Source organism: Helobdella robusta (assembly GCF_000326865.2).
Source record: "Helobdella robusta unplaced genomic scaffold HELROscaffold_17, whole genome shotgun sequence".
Taxonomy (NCBI): Eukaryota; Metazoa; Annelida; class Clitellata; order Rhynchobdellida; family Glossiphoniidae; genus Helobdella; species Helobdella robusta.
This window is the reverse complement of record NW_008703942.1, coordinates 1,715,035-1,736,676: the sequence shown is the minus strand read 5'-3', so window position 1 is coordinate 1,736,676 and position 21,642 is coordinate 1,715,035. Positions and strand designations below refer to the sequence as shown.

The 21,642-nt window shown below is 39.8% G+C and overlaps 2 protein-coding genes across 2 annotated transcripts; one reads left to right on the top strand and one right to left on the bottom strand.

The window, feature by feature from the left end:
* Positions 1-144: 144 nt before the first annotated feature.
* HELRODRAFT_75995 (hypothetical protein) lies at positions 145-14,423 on the bottom strand (the record flags this gene model as incomplete). The annotated part of the gene is made up of 2 exons (XM_009015998.1): positions 145-227; positions 14,123-14,423. Coding segments are annotated over 2 exons (384 nt in total), but the record flags the coding sequence as incomplete, so codon positions are not given.
* Positions 14,424-18,741: 4,318 nt separating this feature from the next.
* Positions 18,742-19,725, top strand: HELRODRAFT_75754 (hypothetical protein; the record flags this gene model as incomplete). Its single annotated transcript, XM_009015997.1, has 1 exon — positions 18,742-19,725. The coding sequence occupies one exon, from the start codon at positions 18,742-18,744 to the stop codon at positions 19,723-19,725; it is 984 nt and encodes a 327-aa protein (XP_009014245.1).
* Positions 19,726-21,642: the final 1,917 nt, after the last annotated feature.

Below are 21,642 nucleotides of genomic sequence, written 5' to 3'. Positions count from 1 at the left end.
ACAAGGTTTATCAGGAAATCCGGGTCCTCCAGGATTACAAGGTCCACAGGGTCCACAAGGAGATAGAGGTCCAGCCGGACAGTCGGGGCCAGTTGGGCAACAAGGACCTCAAGGGGATAAAGGTTCACCAGGGCCAACTGGAAATCAAGGATCTGTAGGTTTACCTGGTCTTGCTGGTCCATCTGGATCAAAAGGTTTTCCCGGAGACACTGGTTCACCTGGTTCACCTGGTCGAATTGGTCAGCTTGGCTTGCCAGGTTATTTAGAAACGTTTACTTGAGTTGATTTGAAGCTGATAACTTTTTATTGTAACTAATAACGGAATTTTCTACATTTAGGTTTAGCTGGACAACCAGGTGCCCAAGGGCCTCAAGGCGGTACCGGTTTTCAAGGGCCTCAAGGATCTACTGGTTCGACTGGACCAAAGGGACCTAAAGGACCCGCAGGAATTTCTGGTGAACGCGGGGAAGATGGTTTGCCTGGTCCCGCTGGTTCTGTCGGTGCTACTGGTGCTACTGGTTCTTCTGGAATTCCTGGGCCTAAAGGTGAACAAAATTTCTGTTTATTTCTTATTTCTATAATTAATTTTTAAAATAATTTTTAAACTTATTTAACAGGCTCTGTGGGAGCTCCTGGTCCAATTGGTCTTATTGGAAATCCTGGTCAACAGGGAGATCAAGGTTTTCAAGGAATTCCTGGAGTAATGGGAGCTACTGGATTTGCTGGACCTCAGGGCTCTACTGGTTCTCAAGGAGAAAAAGGACAGCCAGGAAATTCTGGTCAACCTGGTCAACCTGGACCTCAAGGTAAATGTGTATAAATGAAATATAAAAATGTTGATACCAGTAAAGTTACTAGTTCAAAATATTTTTTTTGTTTTTTAATGGACATCGCTTTCTACATAATAATCAATAGCTTTTCAACGTTATTACTATTTAACAAATTTTATTTATAAGGAAATCAAGGTTTGCCAGGACTCTCTGGTGATCAGGGTGTTAGAGGTCAACAAGGTGCTCAAGGCCCACAAGGTTTACAAGGTCCTCAAGGTCCTCAAGGCTCTAAGGGTCCAACTGGTTCGACAGGTTTGCCTGGTGCTCAAGGTCCAACTGGCAATAAAGGTCAAACTGGTTTGCCAGGTGTTCAAGGTGCTACTGGAACTAAAGGTCAGCTTGGTCAGCAAGGTCCTTTGGGGTCTCCAGGACCACTTGGTCCATCTGGTCCAATCGGGCCTACAGGTCAGCCAGGAGCTAAAGGACAGCCAGGACAACCAGGTGACAGAGGAGTTAATGGAGCCAATGGACAACCGGGTAATCCCGGTGCTCAAGGAGATAAAGGTATTGTCGGGCCTTCTGGAAATGCGGGTCAGCCAGGAGTACCCGGTGCTACAGGTTCAACAGGAGACAATGGTTTAGTTGGAAATCCTGGTGATGTTGGTGCTACAGGTTTTCCTGGACAAACTGGAGAGATTGGTATAAATATATTGTTTTTAAATTTATTATATATATATATATATATATATATATATATATATATATATATATATATATATATAATAAACAACATAATTAACACATTTGATAATGAGCTGAAATTTGTCATACGAAAAATTGAAAAACTCATTGCAAATTGAACAGTGCCTGCAATGCTATGATATTTTAAAACAAATGTTTATTAGATGGTCTTAATCCATTATTTGTATTTATATTTTGTGTATTTATTTATTTATGTGTGTTTGTATAAATGAAGTCGATAGATGTTCACTCCTGTCCAGTATAACAAATGATTAAACCAAACCCTCTTAACTTTTAATAATTTGGTTGGCAAAAAAATAATCTATCTTTATAATATTAGATTAATAATGATTGGATGACAAAATATAGAATCTCAAAAATTAAGACCGAAAGTTTTTTTAGTTATTTAATTTTTCACGGTTTTTTAAATGATTAGATAAGTTGTTTATTTTTTTCACAAACTATAGGACTTCCTGGTCCAACGGGCTATACTGGTTTGCCTGGTCAGTCAGGAATTATTGGATCAGCAGGAGGGACTGGATTTACGGGATTTACTGGTGATACCGGAACGTCTGGCCGTCAAGGACCTACTGGACCACAAGGAGATCAAGGAGCTCCTGGGGCACTGGGTCAACCAGGGTCTAATGGTGCCCCTGGATCAGCAGGCTCAAAAGGTGCTACTGGTCAACCTGGTCCTTTTGGATTTCCTGGTGATCCAGGCAGCCAAGGTTTACAAGGTGATAGAGGTTTGCAAGGTTCTCCTGGATCAAATGGAGCTCAGGGTGATACAGGAAATCCTGGACAACAAGGATCACCAGGCGCGATAGGTTTCCCAGGGGCTCAAGGAACTCCAGGGCAACCAGGATCTCAAGGAGATAAAGGTGTAATCGGTCAGTCTGGTCAACCAGGTCCGGTTGGAGCCACTGGGTTTCCTGGCCAAGCTGGCATTCCTGGATCTCAAGGTGGAACTGGTTCTATCGGGTTGCCAGGATTAACTGGGTTGCCTGGAGATCGGGGGCAGCCTGGAACACAAGGTATTCAAGGTAATACTGGCGACACAGGTTTGCCTGGATCTCAAGGACAACCTGGAACTCAAGGACAAAAAGGCGATCAAGGTGTTCAAGGAGCAACTGGCAATACAGGAAACCCTGGTGGCTTAGGTTCTCCAGGCCAATCAGGTCCGCAAGGTCAACCTGGCGATACCGGAAGCCCTGGTGCTCCTGGAAATTCTGGATCCCCTGGCCAAGCTGGTGCAGATGGTGAGCTAATTATTGATAGTTTTATATTTAAATCGTTTTTCATAGAAATTTGTCCTAAACATTTTAATCATTTACAGTCAACTGTATTATAAGATCTTGACAGCCAGAATTTTTATTAAATTTGTTATGTTTTGCAGACTGTGATGCGGAATAAACTTTTTCAAACTTATGAATTTATAAAATAAAATCATGAAATGTAATGTTGCTTACATCCAAAATAAACATGATTGATAAACATTAAGGGGCACCTGGAGCTACTGGCGCTTCTGGCTTACCAGGGCAACAAGGACAAACAGGACAACCAGGAAATGTTGGTCAACCCGGCTTTACTGGCTCAACTGGGTTTTCAGGGCTTATCGGAACAACCGGTGAAAAGGGATTTCCTGGATTACCAGGATTACCAGGATCAAATGGTTTGCCAGGTCCTGTGGGCCCTGCTGGAGATAGAGGTAATGCTGGAAATCCAGGAAATCAAGGAGATCGAGGGTTGTCTGGACCTCAAGGTTTAACATTTTTTATTGTTATTTATTTAGAGCTGTTTGCAATGTAATATTTTTCACTATTTTAAAAAAGCGTTCATTTAATATTTGTTTGATTACAAAGGAGCAACAGGTCCTCAAGGGCAAGCCGGAGATCAAGGACCAGCAGGTTTAACCGGTCCCCAAGGTGCTACTGGATCTCCTGGGCAGTTAGGCCAACCAGGATTACAAGGACCTATCGGCAATGTTGGTTACACAGGAGCTACAGGATTACCTGGTTCTCAAGGGTCTTTGGGGGTTCCAGGTTAGATTGATGTTATGTTTAGCGTTTTAAAGAATTCTAATTTGTATTTGAAAAATTTGTGTTTCAGGGGCTGTTGGTGACACTGGCAATCCTGGCGCAGTTGGTGCACCCGGTGTTAATGGACCATCGGGACCTATCGGTTCCCCAGGTATCAGAGGTTCTCCCGGAGATAGGGGACTTCAGGGTGACAGAGGTCTCACTGGATCTCCCGGTTTGCAAGGAGATAAAGGACAGCAAGGAGCTCCTGGACCTAACGGTCCAAATGGAGCAGTTGGTCAACCTGGACCAGCTGGGGAGAAAGGACCTTCTGGAAATGTAGGCGCTCCTGGGCAAGATGGGCGGCCAGGTAATGGTTGTTTGTTATTTTCAAGTTTGGTGGATTTTATTTCCTTATTAGTTGTTATGTTTAAAAACTATCATAATCATTACTAGCATATATATGCTTCCTAAATATATAAATATGTCCATTCACACGACTCTTTTCAAAGTAATAATAACCATTCATAGCACCATACTCATATTACGATCAGATAACCGGCTTTCAATAATTGCAATTGCATAAAATTTCAAAATAAAAAGATCAAGAAATTCGTTCAACTTATATATTTTATTGTTCAGGCTTTTAGTGTCAAAATGATTCGAATAGAAAAATGATGCAAATTTATCAGGTGCCCAAGGTGCTCCTGGTCCACAAGGTTCTCAAGGAGATAGGGGACTGCCAGGTGCTACGGGTTTTCAAGGATCTCCTGGACTTCCAGGTGATAACGGAACACCTGGTCAGGCAGGACAACCTGGACAACCTGGTGATATTGGCCAATCTGGTGTTGTTGGCTTGCAAGGTGCAACTGGTCCAACAGGAAATACCGGACCTGCAGGAAACAAGGGTAATCAAGGAAATAAAGGCCAACCAGGTCAACCTGGTGACAATGGTCAGCCTGGAGCTCAAGGACCTCAAGGTCCAAAAGGTGCCCTTGGTTCCCCAGGGCAACAAGGAGCGATCGGTTTAGTTGGAAACACCGGGGCTCAAGGTGATACAGGTTTGTTTGGTGATACTGGATTACCAGGTGAAAATGGCCCGCAAGGTCCACAAGGAGCTACAGGACAGCCTGGTCAACAAGGCGCAGCTGGTAATAGAGGACCACAGGGTTTTCCTGGGGCAGCTGGATTACCTGGTCCAAATGGTCAGCCTGGAGATAGAGGGGCAACTGGATCCACCGGTGACACTGGTATACAAGGAACTAAAGGAACACCAGGTCAAATCGGATTACCTGGACCAGTTGGATTAAAGGGTGATCCAGGTGCCTCTGGTCCAAATGGACAGCAAGGACCACCTGGACCATCCGGTCAAAAAGGACAGCCAGGTTTTACAATTTTTTTCAAACGAATTATATTAATAATTTTAAAATGAAAATTTTGAAATTGTCGCAATGATTACAATACATTTTGATATGAAATAGGGCCTCAAGGTCAAGCTGGTGATACAGGAATTACTGGTCCGACGGGGCAGAAAGGTAATGTTGGTCCCGCAGGTACCTTGGGTGCTCCTGGTCAACCTGGAAATGCAGGGCAGCCAGGACAAATTGGTTCACCAGGTCCACAAGGACCTATTGGGATTGGTGCAACAGGAGGAACAGGTTCTACGGGAGCCACTGGCCAACCTGGTACCATGGGGACGATTGGGTCACAAGGAGGAACCGGTTTTACTGGTCTACCTGGAGCAGTTGGACAGCCTGGAGACCGAGGCCAGCAAGGATTAGCAGGAAACAAAGGATCAATTGGTCCCACTGGCCCTACAGGTTAAAGTCGGCTTTATTATCGTGACAATTTTGATGACCAAAATAAAGTTGTTTGGAAATTTTTCAAGTATGATGTATAAAGCCGTAGCAGTGGCACGCAGAATGTTTAGATGTTTTTTCAAACATTGTTATGCGCGATATATATGTAGAGGTCTTTTTTATTACTTTTATGAATTAGGAAATCCTGGGTCTCCAGGCCAACCTGGTCAACCGGGTCCACAGGGGCAACAAGGGGCTACAGGTTTGCCAGGAGATGTTGGTCCAATAGGTTTAAATGGTGACCAGGGAACATCCGGACCACCGGGAGATACAGGTTCACCTGGCAATCAAGGAAGTCCTGGTCAACAAGGATTGCCTGGTTCTACTGGACAACCAGGAAATGCTGGGTCTACTGGTCTTCCTGGTTTAACAGGTGCGACCGGATTTACTGGACTTAGTGGAGCAAATGGTGGCACAGGTGCTACTGGAGCAACCGGAATTCCAGGACCTAAAGGAACTTTGGGTTCACCAGGACCATCTGGACCAGTAGGTGACAGAGGTCAATCAGGTTCTCCAGGCATTTCTGGCATTCAAGGAGACAAAGGATTTCCAGGTCCTCAAGGCAACCCAGGACAACAAGGAGCAACAGGAACACCAGGTGAGCATTGTATAAAAATTTTTTTTAATGTCATGTTTATAATTTTTGTGAAGCAGTATGAAAATGTATATGAGCTCTTTTATCTCAGAACATGATTCTTACACTACATGTCTGTGTCACACATGAAAGGAAACAAAATTTTACTTTATTTATCTTATTAACGATCAAGCTCAAATGATCAAACATCGGCATTATTACTAGGTAACCATTTACAGCACAGTACATTTTTATTAGAAGCTCTGTAAACATTGAAAACGCATAGTTATGTGACGCTTGCTTGTTCTTCATGTTATAATCGTTAGCATTTTTGAAATTACCCGTTACCAAAACAAACTACTGTCACCGTTTATTTCTCATTCACTTTGTTTCTTCAATTAAGAAATATTTGTGTGATTAATTTATGTAAAAAAATCAAAATTTGATTTTCGATGATGCATTTTGATGTTACAAAATTTTGTTAAAATGTTTCAAGATGAAAAAAGATAATTAAAAAAAATTTTCACGTTTTTTTGAAAATTTAAATGTTATTAATTCTTTGACTAATATCGCTATCATATAATCAGTTTTTGTATATCAGAAAATTTTTGCGAAAAAGTTATTACAAAGGTGGAATACAAAATCAAAAAATTTAAAATATTCATTATAATGTTAAATTTTTTAAAATTTGCTCTTCAAGGATAGAGACTTTGAGAATTAAAGTTTGGTTTTTAAAGAAATAATTAATGCATGTAATATATTTGTTAGGAAACCAAGGAACTATTGGTATAATGGGTCAGCCAGGATTTATTGGGCAACCTGGTCCAACTGGTCCTCAAGGAGTTAAAGGAAATCCGGGACCAAAAGGACCTCAAGGTCCAAAAGGTCCTCCAGGAGATGTAGGATTTTCTGGTGCGTCAGGATTGGCAGGCCAACCAGGTCAAGCTGGGCAACCAGGTATTCAGGGGCCTCAAGGTGCTCAAGGAGATAGAGGTCCGACAGGTGGTACTGGATTTACCGGGGATACAGGATTAGCAGGGCCTATCGGATTTACAGGTAAGTTTCATATTGAACGTGTTATATTTTATTGTTATATAACTGATGATTTATATTAAAAAGGCCAACCTGGACAGATTGGACAACCGGGTACAGCCGGAGATGCTGGCACTCCTGGTGCTACAGGTTTGGCTGGTCAACCTGGTCAGCAGGGCCCAGTAGGAGCTCCTGGACAACCTGGTCTACAAGGAAATCAAGGTAGTAGAGGAAATCAAGGTCTCATTGGTCAACCAGGCTTGCCTGGTTCAGCAGGAGATCGAGGCGATACAGGATCTACTGGTGTCCCAGGAATTGCAGGTCAGTCTGGCTCTCCAGGTGCCCAAGGTTTTCCTGGTGATACTGGTCAGGCGGGACCACAAGGTGACAAAGGTTCATCAGGTCTTATTGGCCAACCAGGCACTCCAGGTTCTATTGGAGCAATTGGACAACTAGGAGACAGGGGTCTGCCTGGGCCCCAGGGAGCAACTGGCGGAACTGGTTTGAGAGGTTCGCCTGGCTCTTTAGGTTCACCAGGTCAACAAGGAGATAGAGGCCAGCCAGGTCAACAAGGAGCCACAGGAAATCAAGGAGCTCCTGGACCGGTAGGTTTCGCAGGACCAATTGGCATTCAAGGTAATAAAGGTTCTCCGGGGCCTGCAGGACCAGTCGGCCAACAAGGCTCAACAGGGCAACCAGGACTTTCGGGTGTTAGTGGCTTGGTTGGTCAACCTGGAATTATCGGTTCACCAGGGCCACAAGGACTCAAAGGGGATCAAGGTCAAGTTGGAGATTCGGGTTCACCTGGCCAAAACGGCCAACCTGGATCTCAAGGGCCAGTAGGTCAGCCAGGTCAAAGAGGAATAACTGGCTTACCTGGTGCAACTGGTGCTTCTGGTTTACAAGGAAGTAAAGGCCAAGCTGGACCTCAGGGCTCAACCGGACAGCCAGGATCACCTGGTAATAGAGTTTTTTGCTTAATTTTAAATTTATGTTTATTTATAGGTTTTATAATTTAATCAAAGGTTCACCTGGTACACCTGGATCTCAAGGAATGAAAGGATCTCCTGGAAATCAAGGATACACAGGATTTACTGGCTCAACCGGTCAATCTGGACAACAGGGAGATCGTGGACTTTCTGGGCCCAATGGTCAACAAGGTCAACAAGGTGATCGTGGTAATCAAGGAAATCCTGGTCCTGTTGGAGCTACAGGACAGTCAGGTTCTGTTGGTGGAACTGGGCCTACAGGATTACCTGGACCACTGGGACAACCTGGGGATAGAGGACAGCAAGGTTTTACTGGACTTCCTGGATTGTCTGGTGCTCAGGGGACTAAAGGTCAACCAGGATTAATTGGTCTTCCTGGACAAAGTGGATCTATTGGTGGTACTGGAATGACGGGGCCGAAAGGTTTAATTGGTTTTCCTGGTCAACAAGGTTTTCAAGGAAACACAGGCCTTCCAGGCCAGCCGGGTGTTCAAGGATTTACAGGAGACAAAGGTCCTGTAGGACCATCTGGACCTCAGGGATTACAAGGTGATCCTGGGCAATCCGGAGGAAAGGGTTTACCGGGATTTCAAGGCGTTCAAGGTTTACAAGGTGCTACAGGTCAGCCCGGCCCAAGTGGTCTGATAGGTTTTCAAGGGCCTCAAGGACAGCAAGGTAACCAAGGTCAACAGGGATTTACTGGTCAACAAGGCCAGCCTGGTTCATCTGGTCAAATTGGCCAACCAGGTGATAAAGGTTTACAGGGGCTGCAAGGAGCTCGTGGTCAACCAGGAATTCTTGGTGCACCCGGTGACCAAGGCCAGACAGGAAATCCTGGTTCAATAGGGTTACCCGGACAGGTTGGTGAGACTGGTGCTAAGGGAGCTAAAGGATTTCCAGGTTCTCCTGGTCCTCAAGGAGCTACTGGTTAGTAATAATTACCACTTCTTTTTTTTCCAGTCTTTTTTATATGAATCCATCAATAATAGGGCCAAGTGGCAGCACTGGTTTGCCAGGTAGTAAGGGATTATCTGGACTTGCTGGTGCTATTGGCGCAGCCGGTGATACTGGTGCAACCGGGCCTAAAGGTATTTCTGGATCGTCAGGAAGAAGGGGGGAATCAGGCCCATCAGGTTCTTTAGGATTTACTGGTGCCACTGGTTCAACAGGTGCTACCGGACCAATGGGCCCTCAGTAAGTTCTATATACCATTGTCATTTCTGTTGTCTTTTGTATCGGCTGATCACCATTTCATTTAAAAGCTCAAGCAGAAATCAAATAAGATAAATTTGTTTCAAACTTCTGAGATTGACCAAGTTTTTTATTCAAAATAAAATTTATTTTGGGTAACCTAATAAATCTGGACTTATTCCGTAAGCGGATTTTTTCCGATACTTTATATACGTATTGACTTGTAATGTATTTTCAAAGGGCTGTCTGGAATTATCTTATACGGAAGAAGTATGAGGTAGTCATACGGCAAGATGGCGTAATGTTAAAAGGCGCTGGTCCTGCTTTTTCGTGCCCGGGCTAAAATTCAATGACATATCTCGGTCGATCACATACAAAAGCGTGGGGCTTTGATTCGACGCATTGTTATTTACAATGTGTTTGTTTATTGTTGATACCTCTAGAATTAATTCAATAAAATACATTTCACTTCGTTCTCGTATCGTTGTTGTGGCGCATAGACCTGGTTCGAATTCTGTCTGAAACTCAAATTTTAATAACGTCTTGGGTATTATGCATTTCCTGCGTATTCATACAAGTATGTTTATTGAGTAGGGTGGATATTCGTATAGATTTTGTGATTTAATTGTATTAAAGTAATTAAGTTGTGAAGACCCATTTTTAAGATGCTCTGAACTTGTTAGAGCTATTCAATAAAGAGAAACAGTGTTTGTATCACGGGTTTTTTTTTCAAGGCCATCCTGTACAACACTGCGCTTCCCCTTTATCACAACGTTTTTATCCAAAAAAATCAAACTTTCAACTTTCTTATCCTTTTGTTGTGTAATGGGTTAGACCAAATTTGCATGTTTTTTGAACTATTTTCTTTATTTTTTTCTGTTTTTATTTACTTCTTGGACAAAATTTCATTTTTAAAATATCTGATTTAATTTTTTCACATTTTATAAATTTTATTGAAGCCATGAAATGACCTTATCTGGTATGATTCTACGTAGTTTAGTGCAAAACCTTCAGGCTATATATTTTGAAATTTTATGCAATCAGTATAGCGTAACGCCCACCTTGTAACTATGTCGTGCCATACCGTTATCAGATTACACGCCTTGTTTGGAAAAAAAATGTGAAAGACAAGACAAACCATAAATTCAGAAAAGATGTTTTAAACTTTTTAATTCAAATTGGTATTTATTTGCATATAAAAACCCTTTGCTATGGAAAATGTGGCGTCTTTTTATCTATAATAAAATTTAAACTTTAAATACTAATATAACAAATTTTTCATAACTTCAACTTTTGTCAATTAATTTGATCTTGTAAACACCTGTTCTGAGCAAGTTTGAAGTGGAAATGAAATAAAATAAACATGCAATAGACGGCCATGTTGAAGATGACTTCATTATTTAAATGTTGACTATATTGATTTAGTTTAGATCTTAGAAAACTTTTTTTTTCTTTACGTTCGTTTTATATAAATTTAATGAAGTGAAGCCAAAATAATTCCGTTGGCCGGTCAAATTTAACCAACCACAGAACATAATCATTTGTTAGCGTTAGAATATTTTTTCAGAAAAGAGAGTGAAATTAAATTACTTAAAAAATCCATTATTGTTTTTTTTATGTGAAAAAGAATTATAATAAACAAAAAAGGAAGTTTTTAGATTGGTGTTCGTAGTGTTGTTGACACTAATTTTACGATTATTGTGTTAGTTTATACCGAATAATAATGGCTCATTTAATTTCAAAATTTATGTTACACCATATATTAAATTTTGCTGTAGAATTTTTATAAACCAGAAAAACTAAAAAAATTTTCATAAACGAGCTTTATAATACAATTTATTATTAATAATTTAGATTTTTAGATTATCCTGCGTTGTATTATCTCGTTGTAACATTTTATGTTAAAAAGTTTTCATATTAACGCATTAGTAAAGCTGGTTTTTTAATTGAATATAAATAGTTGTAATTTTATATCATATAGTTATATGGAAATAAAAATTTGGTATGTTTTGAAAAAAAAATTTACTCGAATAAGTCATATTATTAATAATTTTAACGCATTATAAACTCATTAATTGTTTTGAAGTTTACAGAGTTGACATAATTAATCCACTTATTTTTGTGACAAAAATTTATAAATCAATTACTTACATTTATTTCATAAATTTCCGATTTTTTTTTACTAATATATAAACTTTGAAAAAAAATTTTAGAGGTGAATTGGGTGTTCAGGGACAACCAGGTTTTACTGGAGCTACAGGTTTTTCAGGAGACACTGGATCTTCTGGAAGTCCTGGTGTTCAAGGAAATCCAGGACAGCCAGGTAATCAAGGAGAAAAAGGTATTGCTGGATCACCCGGTCCACAAGGAGATCAAGGTGCAACGGGATCAACTGGCCAACCTGGTTCAGCTGGTAAATAACATAATTTTTATTACTCAATAGTAATTTTTTAACCAAAATCTATTTATAAATGTTAGGAACACCTGGACAAATTGGATCTCCTGGAAATCCGGGTCAACGTGGACCATCAGGCGGTACAGGCTTCACTGGTCAACCTGGTTTGGATGGCTCACCAGGAAATCCTGGCAACAATGGTGCTCCAGGAGCTCAGGGGATTCAAGGTGCAACTGGATTGCTTGGTCCATCAGGACAACCTGGCTCTCCAGGACAATCTGGTGACCGTGGAGCTACTGGGTTTTCTGGATTTCAAGGTGCCCCAGGGTCTGTAGGGCAACAAGGTGCCCCAGGACCTCAGGGACCTAAAGGATCTATTGGAACACCGGGTTCTCCGGGCAACAATGGAAGTCCAGGGTCACAAGGAGATAAGGGTCTCCAAGGAGTTCCAGGATTATCAGGAAACCAGGGACCTCAAGGACCAAAAGGTCAACCTGGGGCAAAAGGAAGTGTAGGTAACAAAGGACAAAATGGACAAGCTGGTCAACCAGGTATATTTTTTTCAACAAACTTACCAGTACATCAAAAATCTGATTTTGTTGCTCATAACATTATTTATAATGATGGTGTGCTAAAATCCAGGCCTGCAAGGAGCTATAGGTCCGGCAGGAGCAAAAGGAGACACTGGTCCTATTGGTCAGCCAGGATCTTCTGGATCTGTTGGACAGCCAGGACCTAAGGGAAACATTGGATTGCCAGGAGACAACGGTTTGCAAGGAGATAAAGGTTTTACTGGAGCAACTGGTTTATCTGGAAGCCAAGGTTCTACTGGTTCTTCCGGACAACCTGGTGCTTTAGGTCAGCCTGGACAGCAAGGTCCACAAGGAGACAAAGGGGCACAGGGAATAAAAGGTAATCCTGGTATACCTGGAGATAATGGACCAGCTGGTTTACCAGGCGTGAATGGATTGCCTGGCTCTCAAGGTGCCACAGGTTTACCAGGCTTTCCAGGTGACAATGGACTTCCAGGAGCACCTGGTTTTCAGGGTGCACAAGGCCCTGCTGGTGCTAAAGGAGCCACAGGTCCCGTCGGTCCGGCTGGAGCACAGGGTGATGTTGGACCTGTAGGCTCTCAAGGACCAGCAGGTGTACCTGGATCTCCTGGTGATCAAGGTGCTACTGGTGACAAGGGACCTACTGGTTCACCAGGAACCCCCGGATCTGCGGGTAAATATTAATAACTATACCAGTTTAAACAAATACTCACATTTTTCCGAATTACACTAGTTTTGTTGACATAACTTTATTTAAGGTTTTCTTGGTCCTGTTGGTCAGCCAGGTGTACAGGGTGACAGAGGATCGGTTGGATTTACTGGTGCAACTGGGGCTTCAGGCGTCCAAGGTCCTCAAGGTGATACCGGCACATCAGGTCAACCAGGTCAACCTGGTGATCAAGGAGCTCAGGGTATGTTTAGAAGGCCCATTAAAATATTGCCATAAAATAATTTTTTTAATTGTTAATTAAAATATTTTTATAAATTTGCTCTTCTGTCATTCAGTCATTCGTGATACTCTTTATTAAATCTTTTGAGGGGCCGATGAGGTTGATGGTATTCAACATTTTTGTATATCTTCTGAAATCTAATTTATTTTTGGTTCTCTTTTTATATTGAATTCAATATTTCCGCCCTAGACCATTTTATAACATCAATAATTTTTTGGCTGTTATTCCTTTTGTTTCATTTTATTTCCATCACTTTTTCTCACCAATGTTCAAACTTCTTTTTTCTTATTTGCGGTTTTTAGGGTTCCTAGATTGACTAATTTTCCAGCTGCTATGATTGCTGTTTCTAAACTGTTGACTCTTGTTTTTATGTCATAGCTGTTGTAAGTTCCAATTTATTTCTGATTAAATTTTTCATCTCTTCTAATTTTTGTTTCATTATATATGTGTTTTATGTTGTGTTTTATTTTTTCACTCACTTTTTCTTCATTGTTATATTATGCAAAAAAAAGCGATGATATGATCCTTTATCTAACCCTTGCTCTGTGACTAATTTTATCTATTTCTGTTTTTTAACAAAAAATCTGTAATGTTCATCGTTTTCCCATTGTTGTTTGTCTTTTTTTTTAAACCTATCTAGTTTTTTCTTCAAACATTTTATACGCTTCTGACATCTTCAATTTTCACTTTTTTATGTATTACGTTCCGTTAGCTTTCTCTTTAATTTGAATTTTTATTTTTTTTAAATATTCTTGAATTTGTAATCTACTTGTGAAAATTAACAATTCAAAAGTGAAAACTGAAGCATCACGTTTGAAAAAATGCCATAAAAATGCCTATTATTTCCATAAACTGTTGATATTGTGTAACAATTAAGGATAAATCCAAAATTTATTTAGGTGACATTGGGGCGGCTGGTTCATCTGGACCTCAGGGAAATAAAGGTGATACTGGAGCATCTGGGCTGCCTGGCTCAATTGGTCAACCGGGACCTCAAGGTGTGCAAGGACCAACAGGTCCTGCTGGGCAATCAGGTCAACCTGGGTCACAAGGTTTAGCAGGTAATCCGGGTGTAGCTGGGGCTACTGGAGGTACGGGAGCAACTGGTGCACAAGGCGAAAAAGGTGCGAGAGGATTTTCTGGCAATCCTGGACAACAAGGAGCAACTGGATTACCAGGACAACCAGGCTCTATGGGCCAACCTGGTGCACAAGGACAACAGGGAGATAGAGGCGCTACTGGATTATCTGGTCCTAATGGTTTGCCCGGAGACACTGGTAATACCGGATTTGCAGGTTTAGTTGGTGATCCTGGACAACCCGGTTTGCCAGGAAACAATGGTCCATCAGGTCAGCTTTTTTTATTTCAGATTTTTAATTACATCTTTTTGAAATCATTCTATTATTATTATTATTAATATTATTATTATCACTTCATCACTTCAATTCTAGTATATCATCATGTTCCCCAATCACTTCATAAATTAATATGATCAATATATTCCGACTACTCAATATCAATGTCAATCAACGGTGAACTCACGCAAGCAATACCAGTCAGGAAAGGGGTGCTTCAAGGCGACCCATGTTCACCATTACTCTTCAATATTTGCTTCAATCCACTCATGAAAATTCTAGACAGTCAAGAATACAAACAATATGGCTATCTGTGGGGCCCAACTTCCGACTTAAACGCTAGATTATGGCTACAATTCGCTGACGACGACTCAGCAATCATAGCACATAGCTCAAAAGGCGCACAAAAACTTGGTGCAATTGGTCAGAGATGAAGATGAGAGTCGATAAATGTTGTTCGTTTGGAATGAGGAAGAAAGATGGTACTTATGAGCAATTTCTGCCAAGATTGACGATCGACGATGTGGCAATACCTAACGTAGAGATTGGCCAAGCGTTTACATACCTTGGTAAACTGTATGATTTCGAATGCAACGACCTCAAAGCAAAAACTCTGATACAAGCTAAGGTTGTTCAACTGTTGGAAACGACTTCAAAGTTGAAAGTGGATCCACAGCAAAAACTACAAATTTTAAGAAAATTTATACCGTCTCAATTGAACTTTGAACTCCGCAGCTACAACTTTTCGCTGACATGGATATCAGAGAACCTAGATAATCTGATTGTTAACGCTGTCAGGGAGTGGATAGATATGCCAATCAGCGGTTGTGTGTCTGAACTACTTTCTCTGCCAACAACAATGGGAGGTCATGGCATCATTTCATTAAAAGATGCGACAGAAAAAATGAGACTGAAACTTCGGAACTATTTTAAAACTAATAGCAACAAAGAGATTCTATGTCTTTATAAAGAATCAGCGATCGATTTTATCAAAGTAGATAATACGCTCTTAAAATACGGACAAATAAAGTCGTCGTTTGGAAGTCTTAGTCATTTGGAAGAAAAAAGAATTGAATGTAGCTTAAATCATGTTTTCTCACTACAGAGTCAAGGTTCACTAATTTTAAATATAAAAAATTTCATCAAAGCCAACAACATATCCCGTTGGTCAGAGTCCACGGAAAATCTTGCCGGAGTCCTCTACAAATTTGCTAGGAAGTATTTAGTTCAGCAGTTGCCTACTAACGCAAATTTGTTTAGATGGGGTAAAACGCAAAGCCCTCAATGCCCTCTCTGTGATTCTCGACAAACAAATAAGCATGTAGTTTCCAATTGTGGTTCTACATCCGCTCTGGCAAGATATACTGAAAGACACAACAAGATATTGGCCGTGATCATCAATTGGCTGAAAATATCCGCTCCAGCCAATTGCCGCATATTTGTAGATTTAGAGTCTGAGGGTATTCGCCCAATATCTCAATTATTCAACACTTTACGACCCGATATCGCCATACTTCAAAATAACAAAATTGAGATTCTAGAATTAACTGTGTGCCATGAAACCAATCTAGGATCCTCTAGGCAATACAAGAGAAATAAATACTCTAATAATTTGCATTGTTGTTTAAATAAAGACTATGAACATTGTTCAATAGTTATAAACTCATTCGAAATAACGCTTATTGGTTTTTACAATAATTTTAATTTGTCACTGTTTAAAGTTCCATGATAAATGATAAATTGATAAACACTGTTATAAGATTATCGTATGACATTTACTGTGACAGGAACAAGCTATGATGGTAATTAAATATATTTTACCGTTCTGCACTTAACTTCACAATGAGCAAAATGGTCTTAACCTTTAATATTATTTTATACAATTTTTAAAAATTTTATCATTGCGCATTATTTAATTATCATTAACTTATATATATATATATATATATATATATATATATACATATATATATATATATATATATATATATTTATTTATTTATCATTGTCTGTTTTTTTTTATGGTGAAAAATAAAAGATGTTCCCATTACGTTAAACAAAGGCGAAGACGAAACGTCTCTGTGCCTTCTCAAAACTAAGACAATTTTAAAACAATAAATTAAATAAACCTATGAGTTTATACTGAATAAAATAATTAATGTTCTTATAAGTCAAATAATATATTAAACCTTGTAAAAAAAAATGATAATAAAAAAACAAATATAGATAAATTAATCACATATCCTTATCAATAAATTGACGATAATAGCGATACATACTGATAAAAAATTCAAATATATCCCAATCTCACAAATAGCCAATGTCACATCAAATATCATTTGCCCTCCAATCATACATAAACCTGGCATTCATAAGATAATTATCCAACTTTTTTTAAAAATCATTCACACTATCAGCATTCACAACATCAACACCCAGATTGTTCCAGATATAAATTGATCTATTGATAAAGTATTGTTTCCTCAAGTTCTTATGGAATGGAAGAGCAGTCAATTTCATTTCGTGTCCCCTTGTTCGTCCACCAGCTTTCATCATTACTGGGAGGTCGTGTTGATCTTTAGCTCTAAACAAGTTATACATCATGATGAGATCCCCTCTAATGCGTCTGTATTTCAGTGTTGGCAAGCTCAAAAATTTTAGACGATCTTCATATTTCATATGTTCGCAGGCCTTGATCGACTTTGTTGCTCTTTTCTGGACCCTTTCTATCACCTCTGTTTTCTGTACTGTCCACGGAGACCAAACACAAGCTGCATACTCTAGATGAGATCTGACTAATGATTTATAAAGCATTATAAAATAATGATCACTAACACCTTTAAAATTTCTAATTATTAAACCTAACAAAGAATATGCTTTTTTAACATTCTTAGGAATATGATCAACAAATTTTAATGAATTATCAAATATTAGACCTAAGTTCTTAATACGATCGACATTATCCAATGTATGATGACCAATTTTATATTGAAAATTATTTTCAGGTAGGTTATACCCATATTTCATTACCACACATTTTTTTCATTTAATTTTACATTACTCTTTGCACACCAACTAGTCAAGTCATTTAACCCATTTTGTAATACCATTATATCATCATCTGAGCTAACAATTCTGTACAATTTTGCATCATCTGCATACATATACAATGCTGGACCTTTTGCATCTTTATACAAATTAAACACATCATTAACATATAAAAGAAATAATATAGGACCCAGCACACTCCCTTGAGGAACCCCACTTAACACTGTACAACATCTAGACATTTTATCATTCAATCTCACTCTGAATGTTCTTCCATTTAAATAACTGTTTACCCAAGTAATCAATCTATCATTCAATCTGTACTCTTTCATTTTTTTCAATTAAAATACCATGTGACACTCTATCAAAAGCCTTCTCAAAATCCGTGTACACAACGTCAATCCTGTAGCCATCATCTAATGCTTTAGTCCAATCATCCAAAAGTTTCATGAGTTGCATTACCGTTGTCTATTTGTCCATTCGTTTGTTACAATTGTTATTCAATCTTCTAAGTTACTTTATTAGCCGATTAAATAAATATTAAATATATGCAACTACATTTGAAAAACCTTTTAGACATAATTATCGAGTTGGCAAGATTGTCTCCTAATTTGAACCTTTTTATGTCAGTCGACTTCTTTACTTCATAGCACATATGTTTTTCTTTTTACTGTACTGATTTTTTGTATCATTAATCCTACCAAACTTATTATTTCTTTTTTTTATTTCCTTGTTTCTCTAATATAATTTTAATTAATTTTCCTAACCATTTATTTTTTTCTTTTTGTGCGTTGAATTATTTGTATTTGTTTTTACTCATATTTATAAAATTTGAATTCATTCATTTTTTTATTATCTTTTTATATTTTTTTACGTAGTTTTTGAATTAAAATAAAAAACGATGACGTAAAATAAAAGGATCATAAAAGTTGATCTACCATATACTTTCTGAAATTTTTATTTTCGTAAAACTGTATGTTTTAACGATGTGGTGAACTCAATTTTTTACACTTTCAGGTCCTATCGGAGCTACTGGCCAACCAGGCCAACCTGGAGATCGAGGTATACCTGGAATCAATGGCAATCCAGGAATTGCGGGTGCAACTGGCTTACCTGGATTAATTGGAGATACAGGAGCTCCAGGTTCAAATGGAAATCCCGGTCAACCTGGTTCTCCTGGTCCTAAAGGCTTACCAGGAAATCCAGGATTGTCAGGTCCTGTAGGATCACCCGGTAGTGTTGGAGCTACAGGTCTTCCTGGAGAAATGGGGTTACCTGGATCCCTAGGAGCACCTGGAAATAAAGGAAACTCTGGTCCTATTGGAAATCAAGGAGATAAAGGAAGTCCTGGAGCTCCAGGCTCCCAAGGGGCTACTGGATTGGTTGGAGATAGAGGTCAGCCAGGACAAAAAGGACAACCTGGACAGCCAGGAACTATAGGAAATAAAGGCGCTCCTGGTGCTCAAGGTTCTACGGGCGGTCCTGGGCAGTCTGGTCAATCTGGTGATATTGGATTACCTGGTTCGACTGGAGCCACTGGTCAAATTGGTGTGCCTGGACCGTCTGGAGAAAAAGGATTGCCTGGTAGTCCAGGTCCGCAAGGACCTAAAGGGGCTTCTGGTGCAACAGGAGCTCCAGGGCTAAATGGTAATTTAGGACAACAAGGTAATAAAGGGGCACCGGGTGTTCCTGGTAGTGCTGGATTCATTGGATTACCAGGTGCTCAAGGTTTCCAAGGGCAAAAAGGGCAGCCAGGATCTCCTGGGTCAAATGGTGCTACTGGATCAAGTGGATTGCCTGGTCCAAGTGGACCTCAAGGTGCCACTGGATTTCCTGGCGTTGTTGGTGATACTGGATTGCCAGGAACACAAGGACAAAGAGGCTTGCAAGGGTCGCCAGGCTTGCCAGGTCCTCAAGGATCTCCAGGTTTGCAAGGATCTCCAGGAGATCAAGGCTTTCCAGGACCAAATGGAGCAATGGGTTTAATTGGACTTCCCGGTGTCCAAGGTGTTATGGGAGATAAAGGAACTCCTGGTCCTATTGGTCCTTCGGGTATCAGAGGTTTACCAGGGCCTAGAGGCGATACAGGAGCTCCTGGACCAAATGGTCAGCAAGGTTCTCCTGGACAACAAGGACCTCAGGGTCAACCTGGGGATACCGGGGATCCCGGATCAGCTGGACCCACTGGAAACCCAGGTATTTTTAGTTATTTTTTGTTAACTTTTTCACTATTTATTAAACTAGTTTAAAGTTGTGATTTTATTTTAATTACATGCTTTTATAAGTTTTGAATGAAAACTGTAAGTATGAAAGTATGAACCCACTAGAAATTTTTTATTCTTATTCATCGAAATGTTTCCAATTGTAACTTTATCTTGGTGAAAAAAGGCTTTAAAAACCATTTTTTTCATATTAAAATTAGCAGTGTTAGTTTTCATTTTATATAATTATTTTGTCATTTCGTTAACATTTTTTATATAAAATGTTCAAGGTCAAGTGGGATTATCTGGACAAAATGGTTTACCTGGCGATTTGGGTTTGCCTGGCTCTCAAGGTGCCACTGGTTCAATTGGAGCTCCAGGACTAAAAGGAAATCCTGGTCGGCCAGGATCTCAAGGACAACCAGGACAGCCAGGAGCAGTAGGTCCAAATGGTCAGATTGGATTACCTGGCCCTATTGGGCCTACCGGACAAGTTGGGGGTGTTGGTTACACTGGAGCAACAGGAGCTACTGGAGATTCTGGCTTGCCTGGTTCTAAAGGATTGCCAGGCTCGCAAGGTCCAAGAGGTTCTCCAGGGTCTCTTGGTCAACAGGGAGCTAAAGGACCTTCTGGTCTTCCTGGACCAATTGGTTTGCCAGGTTTGAATGGAATAATTGGTGATAGAGGAGCTCAAGGATTAACTGGCTCTAAAGGTCTTCAAGGTCCAGCTGGACCAAAGGGACAAATAGGTTCGCCAGGTTTAGCAGGTCAGCAAGGTGCTACTGGTGTGCAAGGTGCACAAGGGGCACAAGGTGCTACCGGTGTTCCAGGAGATAAAGGATTCCAAGGTCCTTCCGGGCCTTCTGGACCTCAAGGACCTCAAGGTTTTATTATATTCTTTTATTTTAATTAAAATTTAATCTTTTTAATCAAGCTTATGTTGTTGTTATTATTATTATTTGTTGTTATTATTAGTAGTGTTTTATTTTTACTTAATATCCTATTTTGCATTTCGTCGTCTTAAATTCTATTTTTTCAATCAAGCTTATTTGGATTATAATCTATTGTTGTTATTATTATTTGTTGTAATTATTAGTAGTGTTTTAATATCTTATTTTTCGTGTATGGTACTGTTTTTGACTAGCTGGTTTGTTAATGATTTTTGTCTTTTGTATATTACTGGTTTTGCATGTGCTGGTCCGGTCAGTTGTATTATTTGTGATAAATAGTGCACTGTTTTAGAACAATGTTTTGTATGTTATGTAAATTATTTTTCGAGAAATGTTTATGTGTGAATTTGAATTATAAATAAATGTGTGTGTGTGTGTCTGTGTGTGTGTGTGTGTGTGTGTGTGTGTGTGTGTGTGTGTTTGCGGGCGTGCATGTAGGCGTGTTTATCATAATGTTTGTTCAAGTTGAAAATGTAATCACTCAATTAAGGACCGATTGGACCAAGTGGTTTTCCAGGACCTGCTGGTGACCGAGGACAGCCTGGTAATATTGGTGCTCCAGGTTTAGTTGGTCAACCTGGAAATCCTGGTTTTTCTGGTGTTCAAGGTGTACGAGGTTCATCTGGTTCAACTGGAGCCACAGGAAACACTGGTTCTCCAGGACCTCAAGGTATACCTGGAGATAGAGGTCAACCTGGTCTTCCTGGATCTGTCGGACCTGCTGGAGCAACAGGTTTGTCTGGACAGAAAGGTTTGATGGGAAATTTTGGGGATACGGGTGCCACTGGTCCTGCGGGTCCTCCTGGAAGCACATCAAACTCGAGAGGAGAACAAGGACTTCCTGGACCAAGAGGTTAATATTTGGCAATTTATTTGAATATTACAATTTGGTTGTCTAAGTTATTGCTTAAAACGTTACGAGTTTTTACTTTGATGTTGTCATTTTTTGGTTTGTACGCAACAAACAAACGTTTTTGTAAACCAGATTTTTTCTATAAAATCAGCCGCACATCAA